The 27,935-nt window shown below is 37.8% G+C and overlaps 2 protein-coding genes across 2 annotated transcripts; one reads left to right on the top strand and one right to left on the bottom strand.

Annotated features, from left to right (window-relative positions):
* Positions 1–181: 181 nt before the first annotated feature.
* Positions 182–10,201, top strand: LOC146317736 (uncharacterized). Its single transcript, XM_084732095.1, has 12 exons — positions 182–479; positions 1,834–1,967; positions 5,039–5,154; positions 6,463–6,543; positions 6,657–6,694; positions 6,830–6,963; positions 7,081–7,171; positions 7,504–7,623; positions 7,714–7,803; positions 7,919–8,002; positions 9,241–9,418; positions 9,546–10,201. Exons 1-12 carry the CDS (start codon positions 358–360, stop codon positions 9,732–9,734), a joined length of 1,377 nt encoding a protein of 458 aa, XP_084588221.1. The 5' UTR covers positions 182–357; the 3' UTR covers positions 9,735–10,201.
* Positions 10,202–10,596: 395 nt separating this feature from the next.
* On the bottom strand, positions 10,597–27,677 carry LOC146317735 (ankyrin repeat domain-containing protein 13C-like). Its single transcript, XM_084732609.1, has 13 exons — positions 26,810–27,677; positions 24,893–24,934; positions 23,538–23,642; positions 19,320–19,405; positions 19,013–19,058; positions 18,818–18,884; positions 18,504–18,648; positions 18,282–18,413; positions 16,785–16,946; positions 16,597–16,676; positions 16,351–16,449; positions 12,181–12,281; positions 10,597–12,084 (listed from the first exon to the last, which is right to left on the bottom strand). Exons 1-13 carry the CDS (start codon positions 27,183–27,185, stop codon positions 11,954–11,956), a joined length of 1,572 nt encoding a protein of 523 aa, XP_084588735.1. The 5' UTR covers positions 27,186–27,677; the 3' UTR covers positions 10,597–11,953.
* Positions 27,678–27,935: the final 258 nt, after the last annotated feature.

Genomic DNA, 27,935 nt, shown 5'->3' with positions numbered 1-27,935 from the left:
TATGCGCTTTGTGTCAGCGCGGTGCTTAAGACCTACTTAGTTCGAGGGACAAACATACTTGATTAAGGACAGGGAAAGATGATGTTTTAGGTTAAAATGGTCACTCTCGCGAGATGTTTCGCTTGTCTCAGGTTACCATCCTGAGACGAGACACAACCACAGCGTTGTATATGCGCATGCGCACTTCCCTTGAGAAATACAATATGGCGGTGGAATGCTACACTCTGTAGATGTAGTCGCTAGCCCGCTAATTACCTACAAACAAACGGATTAAATAAGGAGCGGCTAACTGTTAGACTAATTTAAGTTTATTTGTTAACGTCAAGTGCTGTTATTTAAACGATTGTATTCGGTAAAATGAATTACACCACGAAGGTGGTTCAGGTGACCAATGTGTCACCGAGCACAACATCGGAGCAGATGAGAACACTGTTCGGCTTTCTGGGAACCATCGAAGAACTCAAACTATTTCCACCAGAGTGAGTTTACCAGATACTAATTTAATAATTAACTTAAATGGTAATGCCGCCACAGATAACCTGTGTGTTTCTACCACAGTTGTAGAAATCAAACGGCGGGCTAATGTGCTAACCAGAATTGTAGCTAACCAAACAGTAACTTAACACTTAACTAACTTGCTAACTTGGCTAACACCAATTGATATTGCATGCACGTCCATCGTAATTTGACTTGTTGATCATGTCTTACACACGTACACAAACGTTTCTTGTTTCCTCTAAATTGTAGCTTGTAATGAAGTTATCAGTTGCTTCAATGGGCCAACAAATATATAATTTCTTAAATTTATATGGATTGTAATATTAACTTACTGTAGTATTTTACTTTTTACAGCAGTGAAATCACACCTTCATTTCCCCAGTATGTTTTAATATGGAAGTTCGGGAAAAGAATATAAGTTAAGAATAATATAAATAAAAATACTCAAGGGATATCAACGCTATGAGACAAGTAAATATTTCGATCTATTATTTTTTTTTTAACCATTTCATGCTTTTGTCTGAGTGAGACAAACGTTTGATTTGTTTCCTTGTTTGTTGTCACAGTTTTGATTTGCTATATCTTGATCATCATTTCCATCATGTTCATTACTAAATACTACTAAGTATTTTAACATTGCACATCATATACAATCAATGTTTTTAATGCTTAATCTGTTAATTATGTTTTGGATCAATGGGGAAATACTTGAAAATGCTTATTTAGCCAAAAATCTAAAACCCAAGGATAGAAAATAGAGAAAATAGCAGCACATTCTCACATTTTAGAAGCAAGAACCTGGAAGTCTTTGTCATTTTGCTTGATAATTGACTTGATTAATTTAATGTTGATCAACTAATCAATAAATAAGTTAATTGCATCATTCTACAAACTGCAGAGCAGTTACCACCAAACTCACGATAAATATTTTCCAAAATGAGTAGGAAGATGTGGATACTCTTCCTCCTGTTTTTAATATTTTATCAATAGACTTTGCATTAGATATGAATATTCCAGCTTTTCACCCGTTTTCACCACGCACATCACAATCAAATCAAACCAAAGTAAACATTCAAAACATAGCAAGAACAATCGGAAAAAATTACCACAAAGCAAAATCAAACTACACATCCTGTCTCTTGTGATTTGAAGGATGCACTTAATGTATTTGTTACATTTAATTGTGAATGAGCCAAATCCACAACTAGGGTCATAACAAAGCCTGTAGGTGTGGTTTGGACACATCACATTGTTAAAAGACTGGACTAAAAAAAGATGCATTTCAAGATTGCAATTTTGCACCATTTAATGTAGTATTTTTTGCTCCCTTAATAGTGACTCTCCGATGCCAGTGACATCGCGGGTGTGCTTTGTGAAGTTCCAGGAGCCAGAGTCTGTTGGAGTGTCACAACATCTGACAAACACCGTGTTTGTGGACAGAGCGTTGATCGTGGTCCCGTTTGCTGAAGGTTTGTCTCTTCGTTATTCTCTGGTATGAGTGGTTCATGTTGATTGAATGGCATGACTCTAGTGAAAATATAAAAAGAGTAAAAATGATTTCATACATCCCATTTGTGAATTGCACATGTCAACTTACCTCTGCCTTTTTATACGAGCTTTTTGAGATAATTTGAATGATACTGGCAGTGCCATTCCTTCCCGTTGTCATTGAGAAGTGTTTAAAAAGGAGCAGACCTCTGTCAGATTTTTGCTATACTGTGGTGGCACATCCCTTATCTGTTTAACCACTACAATGATATATTCTTCAACTGGATTTTATCAAAAATAAATACATATCAAGCTGTATACCTCTGCCTAAAACAATAACGTATTTTGTTTTTAGAAAACACAGTATACCAAAATCTGCTTTACAGAGCTGAACAGTCTCAAGCTGCGAGCGCCGCAGACGCATCAAAATTCACAAGTGAAGTTGTTTAAAATCTTAACCATATGCATTTTATTTTCTCCCCCATATTGGACTATCCTCTGTTAAACTTCTCTCTGTTATTTGTGTGTGTGTATGTGTGTGTGTGTGTGTGATTTTTGTAGTGAAGAAGGCAAAAGCAGCCCCCTCGTTGATGGCTGAAAGTGGTCCTCTGCCTGCCAACAGGGGATTATAGACATTTGCAAAGGCCAGCAAGCATTCAAGTCCCTCCCCACTCTTTGTGTCCTCTATTCTCTCTCTGCCTTCTCTTTCTCTTCCCTTCTGTCTAATTTGCCTTTTCTAGGTGGTTTAGTATAAAGGTCAGATGTCAGTGACGTACCCCGAGGCAGTGCTCATTTAGCATTGTTCTGCAACACTTCTGATCAGTCAGTTTATGGCCAAAATGGATGAGGTTGGCAGTATTCTCTAAATTTGATGTCAGCAAATCTCATGAAAAGACCAAAATACCATTGTTGTCCAAAAACTATTAAAAACATATCAGTGAGCCACACCAAGGCACTGGATGACATATCTGTTCATCATGATGAATGCAGGCACGGCCGCAGGCACCTTCCTGCAGCTGCTAATACTCACTAGTAGAGCTGTAACTAATGATTATTTTTCATTAACAGTTGCTGATTATTTTCACAATAATCCTGTTAATCGTTTGGTCTATAAAATGTCAAAAAATTGGTCCTTATCACAATTTCCTAGAGCTCAAATTGATTTTGTCAAGTTGTTTCTTTTGTCCAACCAACAGTCCAAAACACAAAGACTCTTCATTAACTCTCATAAATGACAAAGAAAAGCATCAAATCCTCACATTTAAGAATCTGGAACTAGCCAGTTTCTCTTCTCTGCTATCTCAAAAAGAAAAAACTTTATTGGACTTGTACAGTCATGTTTGAGCCATCAGAGTGAGAGGACAATGACCTACCTGAGAATCAACCCTGTTACTCTCAATATGCCACAGGATGGTAATGTTTTTTCATGAGTCGATGTTTAGAAGATGATCTGAATTTCCTTTACACAGACTCTAATCAAGTAATCGTTGCAGCTCTACTCACTAGCACACCAAATGTCTATTAATCTGCCACTGAAAATAGTCTTCAAAATGCACTGTTTACTCCTGTTTGAGTAACTTTTGCTGTTCCCAATTGTTTTAGGAAATTTCTTTGCTTTTTCTAAAAATTGCATATTTGTGACCTGTTTTTGAAGATTTCAGTGGTAACAAATGGGATTGGGGCTGAGAACAGACAAGGTATAGCCCTAAAAGTCAGAAAGTTTTGAGAATGGCTACCATTGTTTGTTTTGGTCTTTCCATGGGATTTGTTGAAAATTTTAAAATCACCAGCCTTATCCTATAAAAATGTGTAAATTAACTCTTGAGAGAAAAAAAAACTTTGAAAGGCAGATTTTTGGGTCTGGAGGTTAAAGTCATGTGTATGTGCAAACATACTGGGTGTGAGTAATCACTTGTGCAAAAAGCGACACTGCACACACATACATACTTAATCACATGTGAGCAGCTAATTCTAGGACTTAACAGGGACAACAGAAGTCAATGATTGGTTATCTGACATAATAGTCATACTACATCTCATCATAAGTTGTGTAAGATGCCCAACATGCCAGACACGACACAATGTTGGTAAAATATTCTCTCTTTAACAGTGGTCTTCTTCTTTTGTTGTTGTGTTTTACAGTTCTTTTTCCTGGCTCAGCCAGTCCTGTATACCAGGCCCTGCTGAAAATACCATCCAACAGTTTTGTCTCCTGCAGCAATTTTCTCTCTTCAGTGTGCTCTTTTATTTAAATGTTGTCATTGTTGTGTGTCCATATTAAGGTCATGTCTTTTTGTGATAGCGTTTTGGGGGTGGATTTACTGTGAGATGATTATGAGGTGTTTATGTCTTCATTTGGGCCATTTTTTAAGAAATAAAATCAGTGGTATGTTGCAAATAAAGTTGATAAAATGATTTATTTAATTGGCCTGTGCTAGCGCAGATTAATCAAACCAGCTATCCTCTGCCTAGGTTTGGTTAATTGATGCAGTGGCAGGTAAGGTTACTAGAATAATGATGTGCAGCAGCCACGCTACCCATCCTGAATTCTGCTATTGTCATTTAGTGTATCTGACATTTGTGTTTTTGGTAAGTAGACACTGATAGCTTGTATAGTGTTCTTGCCAAGTCCCTAAAATTCTCTCTGTTGTGTGTATCTCGATTTTTCTCTGTGTGCTTTTAGTAGCGAAGCCGCCAACGTGAGTCGCTTGTTTCAGTAAACGTCTAAATGAAAATTGAGGGCACACCCAACTGGAGAAGCAGCTGTGCTTGCTAACGTTTGGTTCATGACTTAAAAAACACACGCAGGTGATATATTCTTGGCAGTGTTCATTGGAGTAGTGTGATTTATTCCAGCAATAGTTATGTCACTGCAATGATTATGTTGAATTCAGGGAACTCTTCTCTGATCTGTAAGGTAACCATGTTGTTGAACCTAATTTGGAGAAATGCAGTGTGAAGACTTTGTTTTTCTTTGTCTTTTCCAACATGTCTTCTCTGTAGTTGATGTGTGTTAAGTTCTGTCCTAATGCCTGTTTTTATTTTCCTGTAGGATCTATTCCAGATGAGGCTAAAGCTTTGTCACTGTTGGCGCCAGCAAACGCTGTTGCAGGAATTCTGCCAGGAGGAGGACTTCTTCCGACGCCCAATCCCATCCCCAATCCACCTGTAAGACTTCTCAACTCACTGTTTGATACGGTGTCTCTGAGTAAGGGGAAATAAATTCAGTCATTTAGTTCTGGGCTGTAGCCCAGATAGGAAAATCACTGGGGGTTTGTGGGTCACACAGAATACTTTGTCAGCTATTTGCTATAAATAATTCTTACAGCATAATATTAATAGATATATTACAACATGGAATAAACCAGTCACAGTGATCCCCTTTCTTTCACTTTAATGGTATTGTTATGACCAAGGGCTACTCACAGCACATATTTTAAAAAGACATAACCAATACCTTATAAGGATTATGCAGTGTATGGTTCAGATGTGTCAAAGCAGCTCAGAGATATGTACCTTAGCTTTATTTATCATATCACAAACATGCCAGTCTGGTTAACAGGTAGCCTCGTGGGCCATCATACTCGGTCTGCAGGCTGGTTGTCAAATAGGCCTGGTCTAGTGCATGACCTTACAAAAATATTTTTATAAATAAAAAAAATTCTGTTTGACATAGAAGTTTACCCATTTTAGCAGGAAATGATGCTCCAGAGGATTTGCTGTTGTCATGCAGAAGCAGGGATGTAAAATCAACAAATTATATTTTCAATATATAACAATCTCACCTCAAAAGTCAGTTTGGTTGCAGTTCTGGAGCTTTTCATAACATCACATTATCTTCATCGGCAGATGGAGTTTGCTCAGTTGTCATGGAAATTACAGGCATAAAAAAATAAAGCACTTTTAGGACTTCTTGTCCATGTTGGCTTAATAGTTTTAGTAAAAGTAAAAGTTCAGTCTTGACCTTGGAAATTGCAGTTGAGAAAGCAGTCTCACGTCTCAAGTTCAGTTTATTATGTGTAATCTTTGCAGTTCTTTTTAAAAGTATAAAAAGGCCTATTTCAATAAGTAGGTGCAAAATTAGGGAAATTAGTTATCATGTTTCAGTTTTCACACTTTAAAATTGCCATTCATTATGTGTAAGTGATGTTTTGTGTGATGTTGATAGAGCTGCAGCTAATTATTTTTTTTTTTATTATTGATTAATCTGTTTATTCTCACAATGAATTGTTAAGTCCAGAGGTTTTCAAAGTGAGGGGTTCGAAGGTTCACGGTAGGAATGGAATTGAAAACATATCACATAAATTATCAAAAGAATATCACAGAATAGACTTAGGTGTACAGTCTGATGAAAGAGATGCAGTTTGCAGTTCTAATGGTAATTTGGAACTGAAATTATGTATTAACACTTGTAACATATGAAAGCAACAGTAGGAGAGCATCACAAAATGTTTGTGCGTGTTTGTTTTGATCCAGATGGGCGGGAACCCTTTCGGTGCTCCAAACATGGACGCAATGGCTGCATTTGGATTCCCAGGGCCCAACATGAATCCCCAGGTGAGAGGTTGTCTTGATCGACCGATTGATTAGTAAATCTTTTCCAAAACCTGCGTAGTGAGATGTGCAATATATTTGACAAACCTGCACCCTTGTTCCTGCTGTTTTTACAGGCTGCTGATCAGCTGTTAAAGTTCATGACAGATCCAAAGTAAGTCATAATAAAGAAGCTTCTTTGTCCTCTGAAAAGTGCCTGAATGCAGTTTTAAATTGCAGAATAAGGAAATAGATGTGTTGGTGTGTTTTTTGCAATGATGAGTCAACTAATTAATATTCCTTTGTTTAGACTCAATCCTTTGGCTGCAGGCTTAAACCTGAGCGCAAGTCTGAAGGCTGACGCATCAAATAAAGAGATCGAAGAGGCCATGAAGAGAGTCAGAGAGGCCCAGTCGCTCATTTCTGCTGCTATTGAACCTGGAAGTGAGTGCATGAAAGCTGCATTGCAGTGTTCAGCAGCATAATTCTTATTTTCGTGGGTGTTGCCTGAAAAGGTCCTTTGTGCACTGACAGTACTCAGCATTTTTTTTTGTCCTGCAGATATGGACAGCAAAAAGAAGCGCACTCAGTCCCGCACTAGATCCAGGTCGAGGTCCAGAAGGAGGAGGTCCAGATCACGTTCACGACACAGGTGATAACTTTTGTACATTATCTGAAGAGTTAAGGGGTAAAAAATTAATCGAAATACCATTAAAATTGCGATATGGTGCAATATCCAAATCAGAAAAGCTGTGACCAAACATTATAATGTAGTACAGTAATGCTGCAGAGATGCCCTGTAAATCTTATTCTCCAGACTCAAAGACGTTTGTTTGGTACAGACCATAAAAATGTTACAAATGAAAATTGTGATTGAAAAAAATGATCATAACTGCAATTTTTTATCACATTGTGCAGCCCTTGTTGAAACTGAGTTGTATAAGAAGAGCAAAGTTAAAATGACAATGGTCTGAATGGTTGCAGGCGATCCAGGAGCAGATCACGGCGACGGTCAACTTCCAGAAGCCGGAGGCGCTCCAAAAGTCCCCGCAGGAAACGCGCCTACTCCAGAGACCGAGGCAGGCGATCTCGAAGCAGGTCCAGGTGGGATAACTGTTAAGCCTGCTTTATTACGTGTCATAGTTAAAGATGTATTTGAGCCTGTCTGAGATCTTACATCAAATTTACCTACAGAGATAGAAAGAAAGATGATTCAGGGAGGAGACGATCCAAAACTCCACCAAAAAGCTACAGCACAGCCAGGAGGTCACGCAGCGGGAGCCGGTGAGTACAATGATTGGAAAATGCATACAAACCGTTAGACTGCAGCCGCCCAGACTTCTTAGTTTCTAAGTTCCTAAATGAAGTTGTCAGTTTTCTGTTCTGTTCTGCTGCACAGGAGACGCAGGAGAAGTCGAAGTGGTAGTCGATCCCCCATAAAGTCTCCTAAAAGGAGAATCTCCAGGTCTCCGTCTCCACGAAGGTTGGTATGAAATATTTATGGATAAGAGAGAACTTTATTAATCCTGTGTGAAATTCTTGTGCCAGAGATTGCTCAAAAAGTATAGGTAGTAACATAGTAACATAGGAATAAAAACAATGCAGTAATAAATTTAACGTGTATAGGAAGTACAAACAAAAAACTATGCTGAATTGAATTGGTAAGGAAGGTAAATCTGCTAAAATAAGTAAATTGAACTACAGGATTTTACTGTAGTAACTGTTTTTAGTATCAATAAGAAAACTAAAATACTATTACTATTCTGCAGATTTTAGTGAGTTAAATGTGAGACTATTAACACCATTGTCAATAAAATTTAAGACCTATATCAAGTCCATACTGGCAAAAAAGAGGTCTGAAGGATATGAAGGAAAGTCTCAGAACGTTGTTAGAGTGGGGCGGGAATTCAGTGATGGTCCCGAGGTGAATCCGGAACAATATTTTTGGGGATGGTGGTTTTTATGCACCTTAATTTTTTCTGACTTCCCATGCAACTCTAATGCCTTTTTAACCAGCGTTCCTAATTGTAATGTTTTCTTGCACAAGGTGCAACAGGTTTCAAATTAGTTATTTTCAACAGGCTTCAACCGAGCAATAAATGAGCCGTTCTCAAGCCAGAACTCACTGAACTTGCACTTAACCATATTAGATTAAAGTAACACTAACAGAAACAATTTTAACTGACTTGCATTTGTGGTTATTGGTTCAATGTTGGTTTTGTTTTGTAGTTAACAGTGTGTGTAACAGTCAATACTCTTTTCCTCCCAAAAATACATTTAAAAGTGAGACTGAAGTTAATGTAACTTTAGAAAAATAAGATAAACTTCATAATCCAAGGCATGTCAAAATTGTATTCAAGACATTTTGCTTACCTCTGTCACATTTTAAGGCCTCAAATTCAAATTATTGACAAATTTTAGACTTTAAGGACCTTCAGAAAACCTATGAAAAATATGTCAAGGAACCAAACTTAAAAGCAACTTGTTTTCATTCTAATTATTTGGTAAAATGTGTGCATGTCAGCATAAGTGTTACTGCCACCCAGACAGTCTAGTCAGTAATTTTCAAATTCATGCTCACAGCTATTGGTTCATTTGTAAATAGCCAGTGTAAACACCAACCAGAACCAAAAGGTACAGTCTGTCATTTTTTTTCTTTGGTCCAAATATCCTTTTGGCATTTTCTGACACGCATGCCTTTTCCTCTCCTCCCTCTACAAGACACAAGAAGGAAAAGAAGAAGGATAAGGAAAGAGACAGAGAGCGCAAGAGTGACAGAGAGCGCAAGAGTGACGAACGTGAACGCTCCAGCAGCAAGAAAAAGAAAAGCAAAGACAAAGACCGAGAGCGAGAGCGGGAGCGGGAGAGGAAATCAGACGGAGAGAAAGGAGATGTCAAGGTTGGTTTAGTATATTTGACGCTCAGTCTTCATTCTTAACACTCTGTGAGCTTTTCTGTTCTGATGTAAACCAGACTTGGGGGCGTTTATGCTTTAAAATGTCACATCCATCGGTTTCCTTCCACAGATCACCAGGGATTATGATGAAGAAGAGCAAGGCTACGACAGCGAGAAGGAGCGGGAGGACAGGAAGGATTCTGATGACTCCGCTCTGTCTCCTCAGTCTGTAGAAGGAAACGGCACGGCGCGGCATGCGAAGGCCAAAGTTAACGGAGCTGACGACCACCATGAAGAGGACATGGACGTCAGTGATTGAGTGAGCCGTCCTACTTTGTCCCACATTATCCCTCCGTTTTGGTTGTGAACATGTTACAAGTTTTTTCCCCCCACTGGGGTAAATCTAAAATGTGAAGTGAGCGTGAAATGTATTGATTTTTCATACAGAAGAGCCGTCTACTCTTTTTGCAAATGTAAAATGCAGAATTGTCCAGAGTTTTGCCCAAAGACGTTGTTGCGTTGCTTTAAAGTACTTGTTCGCTTTATGCCTCTACAAATGTAATCGGTTAAAGTTAGAAGTAGGCTTTACTTTGCTTAAGCTTGTGTTGTCAGGCTTTGTCAGTTCTCCACTCATTGAATCTTTACATTTTTGTTTAGTGTTGTGTTGCTAAGGCTTCTTCCCGATTTCTTGAAAAAGTTAATGCGTTTGCTCCTTGTTATTTGAAAGTGTTATTTTATCAAGGATTTCTTTTATAATAAAGCCTCTTGAAGAACCAAAACTTGGAATTTATGGTTCTGCATGGGTGGATGTTTTTTTACTTCAGGTAGGGGAGGGTAATATGGTTAAAATCCTCCATGGTAAAAGTATTTACTGCTGTACGAAGGTAATTTGAAGAGTTTGAAAATGTAAATGTCAGTTGTCAGGGCATAAAAACAAACTGTTGATCATTACAAATTAAGATTCAATTTGGCATTGCTGTCAGCACTGAAAAATAAAAGTTTAAATCAAATCGTGACCTAAAAATTGAAAAATCAAATCGGATGGTAGATTTTTTTGAATCGTGACACCTCTTAAAAATAATCTTACTGCCATAAATCAGCCCTTATTTCCCACAGATATATGAAAGTCGCCTAGCATAGCAGAATGTGTGATGGTTGACAAATGAACATGGCCCACCCTCTTTCGGAAGCCTCATATACAATACTGTCTTTTTATTATAGTTGCACAAAGTCAGTTGAAACATGATGCTGGTGCTTTATTTAAAGGGATGTGAAGTAGGTTATGGTTGCAGTACATATTAGCTGAAGCCAGAGACAACTCAGTGGATCAGATCGTTTTCCATCTGGACAGTTTTGGGATGTCCAGCAGTATCAACTTCACAGCTTAGTTTACTCTCCTTGGATTGAAATAAAAAAACAGAACCCAAAAAAAACAGGAAAAAATATGCGCAGACTACCATCAAGGAGAGATTTTATAAGCACTAAAAGGTGTTTCAAAGTGTTAGTGTTACAATTTTTCCTTAAGCTAAATACCAGTAAGTCTGCAGGTAATGTAACAAATGTTCAGAGAATATATCTTTAAAGATGCATGTGATCCAGTAGGCCAACACAGCCGTAGCATGCCTTAAATATACTTAGTATCAGTGCAGTATTAAACTAAGAACAGTTTACCTGATATCCCATCTGGGTTCTCCCACACACAAACGTACATACAACAACCCTCGATACAGTACAATTACTCACTCACACGGAGCACAGAGTCCATACTATCACGACAAACATGGAGACAGCCGAGAGGTAACATGAGCGAACCTGAAAACGCAGGAGACGGCGTCCTGCACAGGGGAAAAGGCTTGGATATCGAACTGTTAAGAATGTGTTTTTTTCTGCCTAACCTTCTCCCAGCTGGTTAAAAACATTCTTAAGTACTGGAAATGTATTGCTACACAGTGTTACTCCTTTGAGTATATATATTTATATATAGTACATCATTTATAAATGAATATTAAGCTCAGTTTGAAGATATAGCTATATTTGTGATTCTTTTTTGCTATGAATTACAGATGAGACGTGAATTATTTACACATGAACAGTGTCAGTGCAGCCTCAAGAATGAGAATTCAGTCGTCAGTCCTTGAGGAGGAGGAAAAGGAGGAGGAGGAGGAGATATTAAAATAGTGATGAAGAGTCCAGACTGTCTTCTGACAGCTTTCACAGGAGAGAACAGCAGCAGCACAGAGCAGCGGCTTTAACTGCTCAGGTGGTGAACAGCGAGTACAATGAAAGCAATCACTCATTTCACAGAAAAACGACTGCCGATATGCATCTTTAAGTGATCTGTTTGCATTGATTTGCTTTGGATCCATCAGCAAAATGAACAATAACTGATCAGCTCGACCAGTTCCCTTTTTTTTCTTTTAAACAGATAATATATATAGATATATATGAATAAAACAATACAGAATTCCTCTTTTGTTTCCCACCTCCCGAACGTATCAGCTCGCTGGTCGTTTCCTGTGTGCGTCACGTGTTTACAGGTCAGAGGTCGGGGAAGCGACTGGGATCTTCTTTGTATTCGTCAGGGATGAAGAAAATTGACTCTTCAAATTCGTCATAGCGGAATTCCTGAAATGTGACAGTCGCTGTGATTGTGGGGAAGACTGGGATGTCTGCGAGAGAAGAAGAAAACTTGTTATTTTTGGGATCGCTCCCCACGAGCTCGCCCACTCACACAGGAACACAGTGGTAGGTTGACGCACACATACCGAGTTTGACTGGGAACCCAGGCGGAAGTTTCATCTGAACAAACTCCCGCAGTTTGTTGAAGTGCTTGAATGGGGCGATGACTTCCAACACGTTTAGTAAGCTGCAGGCAGAAGAACATTAGTCAGCAGTTTTCTATCACACACAGTTTTTTGCCAGATTTCCTGTTAGGCACAGACAATATTATAGTCAAGTTGTTCAGCACATTTCATAGGAGAGGCGTAGACTCAATGTGCTTGAAAATAGAGTAGGCAAGAATTTAACAAGACGAAAACAGACAATTCCAGAGTGTAGAGATAATGAGTAGAAATGATTAGAGAAGAAGACAGTAAAAGACTTGGAGCACAGCCATGCTAACAGCTCTGTGTGTCTGTACTTGGGCACAGTGGTGCATTGAGCTAAATGCTAATGTCAGCCTGCTGACATGCTCACAATGAAAATGCTGCTAACATGCTGATGTCTCACAGGCAAAACATTTACCATTTTACTTATGCGTGTTAGCATGCTAACATTTGCTAATGAGCACTAAACAAAAAGAACAGCTGAGACTAATTTGAATGTCATTAGTTTTTCAAGGTATTTGGTCATAAAGCCAAGTATTGGCTATATTTCTGCTTTGTGAAAGAAGTTTTGCCACAGAAACTTTCGCCTTAGTGCTTCCTCTTGTTGAGAATTATTGTCTGTCTCTCAATAATATTATGAAAAAGTGCAGTCTAGACCTGCTCTATATGAAAAGAGCACTGAGAAGACTTGTTATGATTTGGCACTGTATGAATAAAATTGACTTGACTGTTGGACAAATTAAAATGACCTGATGGTGGCACTAGAGGAAAAGTGATTATGAATCATTCATTATTTCACAACAAAACACAAATGTGCATTTTGTGCCAATACATCCAGTACAAGTTGAGATATTGCACAGAATAAGTGAAAACTTTGCAATATGTGAGGGCATCATTAAAGTCATTAGGATAAATTCTTTTAATAATATGGATTTTTTTTTTCAGCTGATACCTTTAAGAGATAATGACCTGCTTCTCATGTCCGATGTCAAGATGATAGATTTAACATCTTTTAAGAAGTTCATATGTAACCTGTAGTTTATGCATACCTGAGGGTAAGAAAGGTTAAGCTGTAGTTGAGCAAATATGGATGATTTAATATTCAAAACTCTGACCGAACCAAAACTAACCAACTTCGCTATTACAACAAAAAGAACAGCTCTGACCCTTGTTCATTTATTTTTTTCTAGTAGATAAAAAAAAACTTTACAAACATACTTTGTCAAAGAATTCCAATTAAATGCTTCAACATAATCAGTCAAATCAGACATTTATGAGCTAATAATGTCATTATCAGAATAATAAATGACATTAAAGACTTTCCTTTCACTTTGATATTTATTGTACATCCCTAAATACATCTAAAAGTAATTGAAAACTTCAGACTGAACCAAAGTGGTGAACTGACAGACCAACGCCACCATGGCTCCAAAATAGATTTAGCAGAAATGTTACTAATCTAGCCTCTTCACTTATCTTGTGATTTATCTTGTGATCCACTGGCGGTTTCCCACCCCAGGTTGGAAACTATTGGAATAAATTAGTCATTTGTATCCTGATATATCAGCTTTGACAGAGGTTTTCCTCAGGGTCCAGACAAACACTGGTTTTCTATCACACCAAGTAGTGACTTGCTTCCCAGCTGTATGAACAGTTAGAATGAAAGCTAGTGGATCTGAAAATTAAAACCACCGGGAAGGTAAAATTTATTTTTTCAATACTTAAGATAATGTGTCTGCTGGAAAACAAAATAATTTCTCTACAATTGGTCTCTTTTTGGTGATTAATGACATTCAAATGAACATTTTAGCAGCAGTTAAGTACAGCATTTTTTTTTTTACATTACACAGAACAGAATGTAAAGAGAAAAAAATCCAATTAAAAATCCATTAGCTATTATAAAGGGTGTGGTTTTATTGCTGGCTCCATTAAGGTTCATCCAGTAGAAGAGATAAAGCAATTTACTGCATTAAGTTCCAGCAACATTTCACTGCTATATCACTGCCTGTAACCCATTACAGGCAAAACCTAAACCATGTCCTGTTTGAGGCCGACCGCCTCATCTCCTCAGTGTATTACGCCTCTCCCTTACATGATCAGGACTTCTTAAGACAAATTCACGTTGATCTTAGCTGCATAAAATTAACTTAGATTAAAAAAACGCAGTTTATCTTATTCTTCCTGCATGTAACAAAAAAGAAAATGTTTATCAATCACACTTTCTTTTCAAGACAATAAATGGTCATTTAAAGTAGTGCAGTGATTTACACTTTATCTATGCACATTTTGGCAATTCTACTTCCATCACCAGGGAAATGGAAAGCTTGTGCAATAAACAACCAGCAGCAGGCACAGATCGTTTATCTTTTACAGCCTGACTGATAAATCAATCAAGCAGATGTATTGGCCAATATTACTTTAAAGCAGATCTATCAGTCTTAAAAAGTTGCAGTAAAAAGGTGCTGTTTAGGTGATTTAGAAACAGCGTTATCATTACATAGTTTGTCCACCAGAGAGCACAAGTTTTTTTTTTCCATCTGTAAAAATGTCCTGCACAGTATGTACCTTGTTTATTTCAGTCTGAAAATCATTAGGTTTACAAAAATAAATAAACCAAAACAAAACAAACAATACTTGCTGTTATGTACGTCTAGTTGAGGTTGGAAAAGGACACGGATTCAGTGAGGTAGCATTACCATCATTATTCTTCCTGATCTTCATTCATTCATTGTACTGCAGTGTGTGGTCTTTTTTTTAATCACTTGCCCCAGATCTGAAATACTTCCAAACAATGGATGACGATTGTTTCAAATGAGTAGCTGAATGTCCCCTCCTCCAGACATCTGGTTTCGACTATCAGCTTTTTGTTGTATATTACTCTTCTACTCTGAAGCCACAACATCCAGGATATGTTGCACAGCTTGGCACTCCAGTTACACTCAATATGTTGGGGAGTTTTCTGTTAGCAGAACACACATTTTAAACTCAAGTCGATCATGTTCATTTAATTGTGGGAAGGCAAAATCATGATAGAGATTAAATTCTGCATAAAGAAACAATAAATATCTGTTTGTCACACCAGGAAAATGTCTTATTAACCACTCAGCTGAATTTGAATGAAACTGTTAAGTATATAAAATTTGCATACGCAAAGTTCATGTGTTGGTTTGTGGGACTTGTATAGCGTTACAGGACGTACGGCTCTGAACACATAAATTGTGACCACCAGTTTAACAGTCTAAGGCCACAATTCATGACTACATCTTTTAACATGCTCTCAATAACTATTTTGTAACATGTATAATGTGTTTAAAATAAGAACTTTACACAAACCTCAATGTTAGATTAATGTTGCAGCTTGTGTGTAATACATGTATAAAATATAATATTAATGAGCATGTTTTTATTGGTGCATAATCACCTGAAAATAATAATCATTGTGTTTTTGTACTTTGTTACCCTACACTGAGTTGTTTATATCTACAGAGAGCGTTCACCCTCTTCTGCAGAGGCTTCCTGTTGCACTGCCATGTTTCTACAGCAGTCCAGAATGGACTAACCAAACACTGGTTCTACAGTGGTCGAGTTTTTTGCAGCCAACGTAGGTTCTCCTACATGTTGGGAAGCGGAGGGTGAGGTGAAGTGGTTGCAATCTGCAAGCTCACCACTGGATGCCACTAAATCTTACACACTGGTCCTGTAGGAACCCTGTAAAGGTCAGGCTCTAATATTTATATTTACAAACTTAACCTGGAACAAATGGCACAAGCAGGAAGGCACATGAAGTAAAGCATAAGTGCATACGAAATGAGAGAGAAATAACAGGGTTAGCTCAAGTACAGGTAACAAGGTGGCCCAGTGTAGTCAGACTGAAATGTAGGAACTCTGTAATTTTGTTGTCACATGGTGGAGCAGCTGATGTGCAATCATCTCATCAGTGTGTCCCCAATACAATCAGAGAAACCCTTGATGTCTACCTGGTCCAATTATCTGATCCAAATTATTTCATCTCTACACTACCCTTTTTCTAAAATCCCAAGTGAATCCACCCAGGATCAATCTGCGCAGAATGCTTTGTAAACAGATCTGAGGAGGAAGGGATGTACTTACGACTCGATGCCGAGAGGGAAATCTTGGCTCATGGCTACAGTAGCTTTGAAGTTCTTCTTGCTTTCCTTACACACAAGTTCTCTCCCAAGATGAGGTGGCCTGAAGGTGGGAAGAGATAGAAAAATTCCATTTTATAATCCATGATGTCTCACAAGCATTTCAAACTCAGGTTTTCTTGCAACTGCCCTGATTAAAGTTCTGATAATTGTGACCGACTGTTGAAACTGTAGAAAATACAATGCTTACTTTCCGTGCTCTGCAGTGATGTACTCTTCCCAAGAAATTGTGTTGGGTGCTGGAGCTGTGAGGGACTGTCTTCTCACAGGCTGAGGACAAAAAAAATATCAGTCAGTGGCATATTCACAGTCCTCAGGGCACTGATACTATTTACCATCGGTAGACGAAGACAGAACACTGAATTCTTTCTCTCTCACCTCAAAATTTTGTTCACTGATGCTGCCTCCTTTACTCAAGCTCTCCATGATGGCTTTGTTCCTCAAGATGTCCTCCTCACTGAGGTGTTCTCGCCGTTTCCGTGACTCCAGCACCAGACCGTTCACTGAATAGAAGTCAGCAAGGAAGTTTCCAACCCTCTCCTGTACAGAAAACAGACAGACAGTGGAGTTTCAGCATAAGTTACCCAGTGAATTTCAATACTACTTCTGTGCCAAGGTGCAGCCTGAGGGGAGGACTGTACTAACTTTTCAGGAGACAAAACATTTAAATTCCCTTCTTCTCTCAACCCCACAGCAAGACAAATCTCTGTTCAAGTTTAAAAAACCACTGAACAGAGCAACTAGGTCCACACAGATATTTTAAATTCATAGTGTAATAAAACAGGTTGTACAGAGAAATATGATGATATTTCATTTGCATTAAGGAGCTTTTAAACCAGTGGCAAACCTGAGGCTCATGTGATAATTCACAGGGTGGAAAAAAAAGACAAAACTGGCACAAATAAATAAAATGATTTTTCTATCCTTTCCCTGGTTTTTGAGCTGGCCCATTTTAAGGGGTTAAAGAATAAAAGTACTGATCTAAACAACCAGGCCTCTGCCCATTATTTGTTTGAGAGACTATGATTTGCAGAGCTTAACATGCCCTAAGTGTGGCTGTATTAACTTATTAACTTACAACTTTACGACTGACACAAACAGGAATAAACTATTGGAAACTTTCATGTTGGGTTCAAACTAAATTATATTTCTGTCTGTTACAATGCTTACTGTGTCAGATTAGGCAATTATAGAGTCCTAAACTTTTACAGTGCCTTGGCTGATAGACATGACAGACTACATGCTGGCCCCAAGCCAATGAAAAGAAAAAAAGAAAAAGCAACATTGACCTTTTCTGTTTCACCCCCACCCCAAGTACCAACAACCTTTCGTTTTGCCATGTTTACAACTGTACATGAAGAGTGATCTGTGCTCCTACTGATCAATGTTTGGACCATGTTATGGTCTTTTTGTCAGGATGTGGTGAGGCCTCCCAGATGTTGGTCACTTGTAACTTGACATGTTGCACAATATATTTTGTCTTTTGTAAAATCTCTGTATCTCTATCTGAAATGTCTCTGCATTCTCGCTAAAAATCCTGCATGTTTACATCTTGGATTTTTATAGATGTTCAATAACCTGCCCTGTTCCTATCAAATAAACAAATTAAGTAATATACTACACACTAAAATGCGCCCTTCATCCATTTTCATTCCTGACACCCTGTATTTTGTTGGTTTGGCCTATAATTGGGCTGACATTGTGTAGTCTGAACCTGGTATAAAATGCAGCTTTATGACCTCTTTAAAATTAATGTTTTGCAATTTAATGATTCCCAGTGTTTGGCTTCATTATTTATATACACCTTTCTTTATTAAACTAACACTGTTTTTCAGTTTCAGTATGTTTAGTGATGATTTTTCCCATAAAGCTTACTGTTTTATCCTCCCTGAACAGCCAGCCAATCTGACTACGAGAGAACGTGATGGACTTGGTAGACAGAGTTGCGGAGTAGACATCACTGCTCATCAGAATATCCACCTCTTCTTCCGTCTCCATCTCTGACTCCTGCGGGACAAAGACAGCGATAGTCAGGCAGTGCTGCTCATGTCAAACAGCTGATGACACAATGTGAAACTGGTCATACTGCTCACTCACCTCGTGGTGTATTCTTTGGTACACTTTTGCTTCATTGTCCAGAACCACAAAGGACTGGGAGGGTGTAGCATCGCCGTTAAAAATGAAGCTAAGATCTCCACGCTGACACTTCATATCAGTGAAGTCTATGAGAGTGGTGTCAAGTCTAAATCAAGAGAGAGGAGAGGGAGTGTGAGCAGAATGTTACGTCCTACTTTTTAGATCTAAAAGAAGTCCTCGACCTGGATAGCAACCATTTTCTGCTTAAAAAACTCAGTGAATTAGATTCTCTCATAGGCACAGCAACAGGTTTAATGTGGTATTTGACATTTTACCTGATATTAATTCCCTGCTTGTAGATTTTACAAGCATCAGATGGAAGCATCCGGGAAAGCAAAGGCACTAAAACACAAGAGAGAGTGTGAATAAATTTAACTGCGGCTGACGAACAAGTATTTCATACTCTAGTTTTGTGTTGACAGAGAAAGGGGCATATAAACAACTTTTTGGTGTGAAATATGAAAACTCACCCCAGCTCTGAAAGTCCCAGTGCAGCTCCAGATAAAAGTCTCCAAGCTACAGAGAAGATACAAACATTTCTGACGAAAGGATTCAACAAATACTGATGCAATTATAACTTTGTGGGTCAGAAGAAAAGTTAAGTACAGTGAAAATTTCATATTATGCATTTCAGCAATGAATATTCATCCTGAAAGACTGGTTTATTTCCAAAATCTCTGCAGGCATTAATTAGAATAAATGATTATTGCCAGAGTGAAAGTTCAGTGATGGCAGCAGTTGAGTTTGGTGTGATGGTGAAGCCGGTGTGATCCTCACCTCCCTGAGAGCTTTCAGTAACTTTGGCCTCTTATCTTCAACACTCTCTCTGGACTGCTGCTTTAACTTCCGCAGTATTGCTGTGACTGAGGAAACAAGAAGATAGAGAAAACAACTCAGTTATAGATTAGACAATGGATGATGGCTAGTACATCCACAGTTTTTAAGTATGAGGTCAAAATTCTTAAATCCACCTTTGAATTCAGGTTGAGTAATTGGATGAATATATTGGTTGTTTTTTTGTTTTTTTTGGTGGGTGGGTGGTGGGGCACAGTACAAATCCACTGATCCTGAAGAATGATTGAGGGGTGGATGACCACTTCACACACACACCTGCAATATATTGGTAATTGTCGGTTGCTGTTTGTAGCTGATTGTAAAATTTCAACATATCACCTAGGGCTGCACAATTAATCGCAATATTATTGAAATCGCAGTATGGCCAAATGCAATATCCAAATAGCAGAACCAGAACAAAAATGTTGCAATATATTGAAAAAGGAAAAATATGTGAGAAAAAAATGTTGTTCTTCAGATTAGGGCTGCATGATATGGTAAAAAAAGCCATATTGTGACTTTTTTTAATGAAATTGTGACTGTGGTATAATTAGTGGGAATTATAATTTTTGCCTTACAATTTTCATTTATACTAAAAAAAAAATGTTATATGTAATATTTGTTGAGATCTGGACCAAACAAACATGTTTTCTTTCATTGCAGAACAAGATTTTTAGGCCAGAGCAACTCTGCAGCATTATATTACAATAGCAGTACAATAAAAAAATTGATTCGGTTCTGGTTCTGTGATATTGCACTCGGCCATATTGTGGTTCTTATAATATTATGAATAACTGTGCAGCCCTTCTTCAGATGAAAGAAAACATTTGTTTGATACAGTTCCCAACAAATATCACATCATCACAATCTGAATAGCTTTTTTTCAGTCAAAATAATAGTAATACAACTTTTTTTTTATAATTGTGATTGACCAAAGTCTGCCATTACAGGCAGGATATTCTAAACCCTGACCACAGCCAAGAGGAAGGGAAGAGGTCTAGTTTTCTCTCAGACCTCTTGAGTTACATTATACTTACGTGCTATTATAGAACTTTTGCCAAAAAAATGACAAATTCTGCCCAGTGACACCAAAAATATACTGCCTACCCCAGATTCATTCTCTTAATTGTTTTGTCTATGAAATGTCAGAAAATAGTGACAAATGACCCTCACATTTTCCACAATTGCAAGATGGATATCAAACTTCATCTTGTTTTGTTGGGTCAACAGTCCAAAAAACCCAAACAAAACCCAAAATATTTAGTTACTGGTATGAAACAAAAGCAGCAATCCCTCATTTTGAAGAAGCTGGAAGCAGAGAATGTTTAGCATTTTTTAGTAATCATTTTTTGGGGATCGACTAATCTATCAAACAACTAAACATTCAAGCTCTAGTAAAGTGCACAGTAAGATTTTAATATGGTGCTGCTGCTACACCCTAACACATGGGGAAGCATCACTACTCTGCCACAAGTAATTCATGTACACAAGTGTCATTTTTCATATATGGATTGTTGGATCAGCTGAACTCACTGTCTTGTGAGGAGCATATTTCTCTCTCTCTCATACAAAGTGACCAACAACCACTTAATAACATGGAACACAGCAGATCAACGTATCTCAGATGTACGCTGGTTATCTTGACCGAGGGGGAACGCTGTGCTGAGAATGGACATGACTGAGGAGAGAAATGCTGATGAGGCGCTTGCTACACTCGGTCAGCTCGTCATTGCACACTGAGACAACCAGCGAGCAAGCTGCTGACGCAATGTGCACATGTGTAAAAGTGAGAGGTGGTGACTGATGACCAGGCTGCAGCGTTTCATGAAAAGCTATAGCACACACATTTGACATTAAGCACAAATTGTTCTCTATGTGTCCCGCTCACTAAGTAATGGCCAGCTGTGTGCTGCTGCATGTTATTTAAATCTAAATTAAGCTGCGCCTTTCTTTGCATGTCCTTGCTGATGGTGTGAATGTACCCAGCCCCCTCTCTGCATCCCCTTCACCCTCAAGAATGATGTGACCTTCTCAAAGCAAAACTCCTGGTCCCAGTCCCAAGCCAGCCTGCCACAGCAGGCACGAAGAGTTGGGACGCATACTAACAAGGTTGAGGGTCATTTTTCAAACTACTGGGCCTCACAACGTCCATCACAGGCTGTAGCGGGAAAGGATGCTGTCTGCTCACCCTGGGACAGAAAATTCCTACAACTCAATTAATAATTGAATAAATGACTTTGAAAAACCTGATGGGCATATTTTGCTATTTTCTGGTATTTAATAGAGCTTTCACCCCTAGATTAAAAATGAAAATTAACTCAAGTCTTTGTCCTTTATATACAACCACTAATAAATAAAACAATTTGTACAGGGGCATAAACTGTCTATGGAGTGATTTTTGTGAGGATCAGCACCAAAAAATTGTTTCCCAAATTTGTAGAATAGGATTTGTAGGACAGGACATCTGCGCAGTATGACACTGTTTAACCTAAAATTATATTTTTGACACAAATATTGTGTCTCCTGCGATTTGAAAATTGCTGTAGGCTATAATGTGATTTTGATGAAATTTTAATTAATTGGTTAGCTTGAGTCTGTCCCAGACAAACATGTTTTCTTACATCTGGAGAGAACAGTGTTTCATTATAATGCTGTTTTGTTACACCTTTATCAAAAAATTGCAGCTTCTGAGATTGCAATAATATTTCAATTAATTGTGCAGACCTATGGCCAAACAGCTGTAAGAGAAATGTGTCAGCTTTGTCACAAAAATAGAGATGAATGATTTAGTATTCTGTCCCTTTACTAGATGCTCAGCCTGGCCTCTATCTTTTCTATTATCCTTAGTTAAGTATATAAAATTAACACCAGACATTAAAAAAGGACAGAGCAGTGAATTCATCCCAAAGGCATTAGCTGCTGCCTTTCACATGTCATTTGACTCTTTTTCACTGGATGTCAGATCTAAAAGCAGTGGCATCATTAAGCAGGGGAGTGACCAGGCTGTAAGCTCAGGGCTTCCCAACACTAAGCCATCGCTCAGGCTGCGTTCCAGCCCATCTGGATGACGAGCGCTCAGAGAAAATCCCCACCTTTAGCTTTTTAGCTGGACCAGCCGGACAGCAGTTGCCGCCTCTCAACAATTAAATGACTCATAAAAAGGTTCCACTAACACTCACACATACGCTGTGACCTCCAACAGTATTCAGGGCCAAAATACCATTTCTGCTCTTCTGCTACATGATGAACCATCCAAACCATCCTCTAAAGTTAGTAAATCAAATTTCAGGCTTTTAATTAATATCTTACTGTGCATTGCAATTATAACTCTCCTGTTCAGCTTTTTTTTCTATTTCCATTTAACTCTTTTAATTGTATTTAAACATCTTTTTATACTGTCTTACATTTGTCTTGATGTCTTATGTTTTATCTAAAGTACTTTGAATTCACTTGTTAAAATGTGGTATACAAAAAAACTTGCCTTAATAACTTGCCTAATTTGTAAGAAACAAAGATGATGAAATTAGAATTTGTCAGTGACTGACACATTATTAACCAAAAATAATGAAGTAGTGCTGTTCAGGGTTTATTGGTTAAAATTAAAAACTGCACACTGAATTTCAACTGCAGAGCAATGCAGATGATTTTATCCCCAATTTGACAACAGAAACTCTGGGAAGAAAGTGATTAATTCTGCCCAAAATAACCCACAGACATCAAGCTCGTTCTGGGGTATTTTGTATTGCAATTCATTCACTATAAGGGAGAATAAAATCATAATTTCCTTTTTCTTGAGGAAAATATATTCCATCATTCAGTTGGCAATACAAAAAAGCAGAGCAATTCAGCCAAATGTGATACTTGCTGAACACACTACAACCATCAGGCTGACATTTACCAATACTGCTACAATATTAGCATTCATGCAGAAAGCCATTCCAGATGTCAGAGTGTTGAACTGAGACACAGTGACTAAAGCTGACATAATCATGAAGCCGTTATAAATTTATAGGCCCATCGGAGAGGCAGCGCTCAATTTCTATATTCCAACAATGAGCATATGATGCAGGTACACAATTGAGATAACCATAAACACATCCAAATATGAAGACTCTATGAGAGCAGAGAGCTATTCAGAGCTGTGCTGATACTGAAACTTACTCATCTGCCTGTCGCCGTAGCTGATGGCTTCTGCAAGAGGGCTCCATCCCTGGGCATTCTTTATCTTTACAGGAGCGTTATGGGCCAGCAGCAGGAGGGCACACTCTGAATGAAAAGCACACAAAAATATCAAGACAAATGCGATTAAAGCCAGTTCTGTTTACTGTCGCCACTTTTCCAGAGGTGAAAAGTTAGTAAATACTTTTACTCAAGCACTGTACTCAAACCTACTACAAGGAGTTTTTAACTGGTTATAAAAAATACGACCTACATACACAAACAAGACCATCAGAAAGAAAATTTGCTGTAGTCATTCTTATTATCTGCCACTAGGGCAGATTCTCTTTAAAATCCTATAAAACAAGCCTGTGTTCACATTTTCCCAGGAAAAATGAGGCATACTTTAGCACATTTAAAAGGAACAGGAGAGGATAATTTTATTTTTGACTTAATTATTTTACTCCACTACATATGCTTTTACTCCAATACATATATTTTACACTGATAGTTACTTTTTACATTAAAAAAAAGTTTATATCATATGATCAAGAACTATAAGTAATCTACCCAGTAGTATACAAAACATAAAATTGGCTCCACATTGACAACCTACAACATTATGCCCTTACATATATTCATTAGTGACTGCATACTATAATATGCATAATATAATATTCTATAATGAAAAAAATGCATAACATAATATTCTATGATGATATAACACTGAAAGAGCCATTCTGCATGACTACTTTTACGATTACTTTGCTGATAATACTTCTGTAATTTTACTTATTAACTAGAATTTTTCTACTTTTTCTCAAGTAAAAGATCTTGGCACTCCTCCCACCACTGTACTTCTCACTGTAGTAAGCGCCCATGCCAAATATAAAAGGTAAATGTTAAGATTTACTTTGTACCAGGGTCAATACAAAGGATGTTACGACTGATCTTTCTGTAATGACAAATGTAAGATAACTGATTATGGTCATCATTGACAACAGTATCAGCAACTACCACTTCTGCACTGGAAGAGCCAGTACAGCAACACTGCAGAGGTCAGATAAGACATGCTGAGTGCAGCAGGAGAATGGAGGGAGGCTACTCCAAAAATGGAAGGAGAACTGAAGTGCTCTGAAAATGGCCTTTAATGAGGATGCCAAATACTCTTTAATAAAGCCACATTATGACAGATGCAAAGCCATGGAGCACAGCAGATTTAGTGTAATTTTCTGGGCTCAAACCGAGGCTAGTAGATTACCCTCTGAGAAGCTTTTTGTTCATTTTGGTTAATCCTGTGTATGACAATACGCTGTTAAAATAAAAAACACAAGTTCAATACTTGTTATCAGCTTTACCTTTGTGGCCAAGCATCACAGCCAGGTGCAGAGGTGTGTTTCCTGGAAGAGAGGCATGATAAATGATCAACTGAGTACATATGAATATTAACATCAACGACTCCACATGATCAGAGATTAGGGCTTGGTGATATATAAATATTCTTTCAATATTAAGATATGAGACTAGATATAGTCTTAGATTTTGGATATTGTTGTATCATGATATGACATAAGTGTTGTCTTTTCCTGGTTTTAAAGGCTGCATTACAGTAAAGTGATGTAATTTATTTAACTTTATCCATTTAGTCATTACATCCACATTACTGATGATTCTTTACCAAAACTCTAGTTGTGTTAATATTTTGGGAAAGCACCAATGGTCATTCCTACAATACTGTTGCAATATTGTTTATCCATAAATACTGTGATGCTCCATATCGCTCAGCCCTAAGTCAAAGTAAAATTTCTGTATTCTCTGCATCCTTAATAGAAGTATATAAGTAATACAGCAACATTTAATTAAAGTCCTAATAAAATGGTCCCTGATTGTGTTTTACTATTGTGTTTTTAGATTTATATCACTTCTGTATTAATGTCTATGTTGCATTTTACTGCTTTAGATGTTTATGTTTGAGCTTATGCATGCACCCAGATCTGAATATGATATTCAAGAAAGCAAAAATAATGCAATGAAAACATATTTCTTCTACCCAAAGTTGTTTGTTATTATTTAAACAAAGTCAGCTCCATGATTACAGTACCTTGGCATACAAGTCATGTCTATCTTATTCAATCATTGATTTAATGGACCAAGACTATTCTCTTCAACATAAGGTTATTTTTATATACTTGTATATATTTACTGTAGAATTTCTATTTCCAATGTAAAACAGAATCTTTCAATTTATAAAAGATTTTTTTCAGTTTCAGATTTTTCAAAATGCCTCAGCTAAAAGGGAGGTGGTGTTGGTCTTCGAACAGTTCATAAAACTTAGTTTAGCAATGAATTTTAAAAAAAGAGGGACAGATGAAAAGTAAAAGTACACTATGAGAATGTGAAAATATATTTTCTAATTAATAACATGTCAATATTAAATGATTTTGATGCTTTGTGGTAGGGTTGCACAACAATTCACTTCTCACTAGTGGAAATGTCAATTGTTGATATCAACTAGGGCTGCATGATTTGGTAAAAAAAAATTATACTGCAATTATTTTGACTGAAAGTGCGATTGCAATATGATTAGTTGAAATGATCAGCTTTGCATTACAATTTTCATGTTCAGTGAAAAAATAAAATAAAGTCGTGATGATGTGATATTTACTGAGGCCTGAAACAAACAAGTTTTCTTTCATCTGGAGAACAAGACTTGCAGTTGTACAGTACCTCATTATATTGCTGTTTTCTCATACATTTTCCTTTTTCAAAAAATTGCGATCTGATTCTGCAATTTGAGTACTGCACTTGGCCATTTTGCATTTTATTGCAACTGCAATTAATTGTGCAGCTCTACTTTGTAGGAAAAACAATTGCTCTGTCAATTGCAAGGATATACAGATACTGAGACAGATCACTTTGTTGGTTGAACATACAAAGATATAAATGTGTAAATAATAATCTGTGCACCTCAACATTCAGAACAAGTCTGGAGTAAACTGTCACGATTTATCACTGATCATATCTACCCTTAACTTTAGATAAAATATATTGTTTGAATTCACTGAATATGACAGGAATCTCTGTTTACATTTCTGTTTGCTTATTTTTAAAAAAACGTGTATATCTGGATACGTCTCATTGCAGAACAGCCTAAAAATACCAAGATATCTTTTATAAGCCATGGCGCCCAGTCCCATATGAGATATGTCCATTATGCAATGCAGTTAGTCTAAACAAATTACTCAAAAACAAGTAGTTGATAGCATAAAGCTTACCATGTACATCTTTCTGAGAGATGCTGTGGGTCCTGATGAGAGAGGAGAGCCGACGCACATCTCCCTTGAAGACGCACTCATGAACAGGGAACTCCAAGTCCTCATTTGTCAGAATTATTGGGTTCTTATTGTTATCATTGACAACAGTACCAATAGATGATGAATTGCCGTTGATGTTGTTTGCATTGAGCTGTTGCTGCTGCTGCAGAGCCGAGGTTTTGACGGATTTCTGAAAAGCCTTGTTGGACTTGAAATGGTTACTGGTACCGTTAGGGATAGTCCCATTTGAGGTCTCATCGTACGTGTCCATTATCTCGTCATTTTTGTTTGTTTTGTTGTGGTCCTTTCGCATGGTGCGTATCTTCTCACCTGTCATGATGACCACCGTAACGTTACCAAGCTAACTGAACTATTTACTGGGCTACTAACAGGCTGGTGAGGTTGTGGCATAAATCTGAGAGCCTTTCAGCAAGAACAGTATCCGCAGATTTAATTTAAAATGAGCTTGTAAGCTATTTAAACCCACGGCGACGCTTTCTCGTTGCTGGCTGCTCTCTGGTCAAATAACGTTACACCTGCTGCTCCAGCGTTAGCTCCCAGCAGTCGTTAGCTAGCTAGCCCACAATAAAAAATGAATATGGTGGGTGCGGCGTTGAAAACAAAAAATAATGCTAAACATAACAGAACACACACGCACTAAACCAACACACAGCTAAGAAAAAGAACGACGCTCAAACTGCTACATCGTTGTCTCTTCTGCCGTTCCTCGGATATACCTTTTGAAATGGTATCGATTCAGTTTGCTTTGCGGCAAAATTCAGTCGGTCGGCACAAAAACGCCAGCTGAGCTAACATTTCTGCTAGTGCTAATGTGCTGCGAGTGGCAAGTCTCGCGAGACAATTGTCCATCCCAGTTTAAAGCGAGAGTCGTGTCAAAAGGGCAACCCTCCATTTGTTAGACTCTCGCGAGATTTGTACGCGTGGTTTGTTTTTCGTGTAGGTTGTAACTACTAATAATGTTTTATAACATGTGGCGCTGTAGTTAAGATCTGCTTAGGTTTGGGGACAAAAAACACTTGGTTAAGGTCAGGAAAATATCATAATTTGGGTTTAAATGATTACTCTC

The sequence above is a fragment of the Lutjanus erythropterus genome, chromosome 12, assembly GCF_056507025.1.
Source record: "Lutjanus erythropterus isolate fLutEry1 chromosome 12, fLutEry1.hap2, whole genome shotgun sequence".
In the NCBI taxonomy this organism is placed as follows: domain Eukaryota; kingdom Metazoa; phylum Chordata; class Actinopteri; order Lutjaniformes; family Lutjanidae; genus Lutjanus; species Lutjanus erythropterus.
This window is presented reverse-complemented; position numbering and strand designations above follow the sequence as displayed.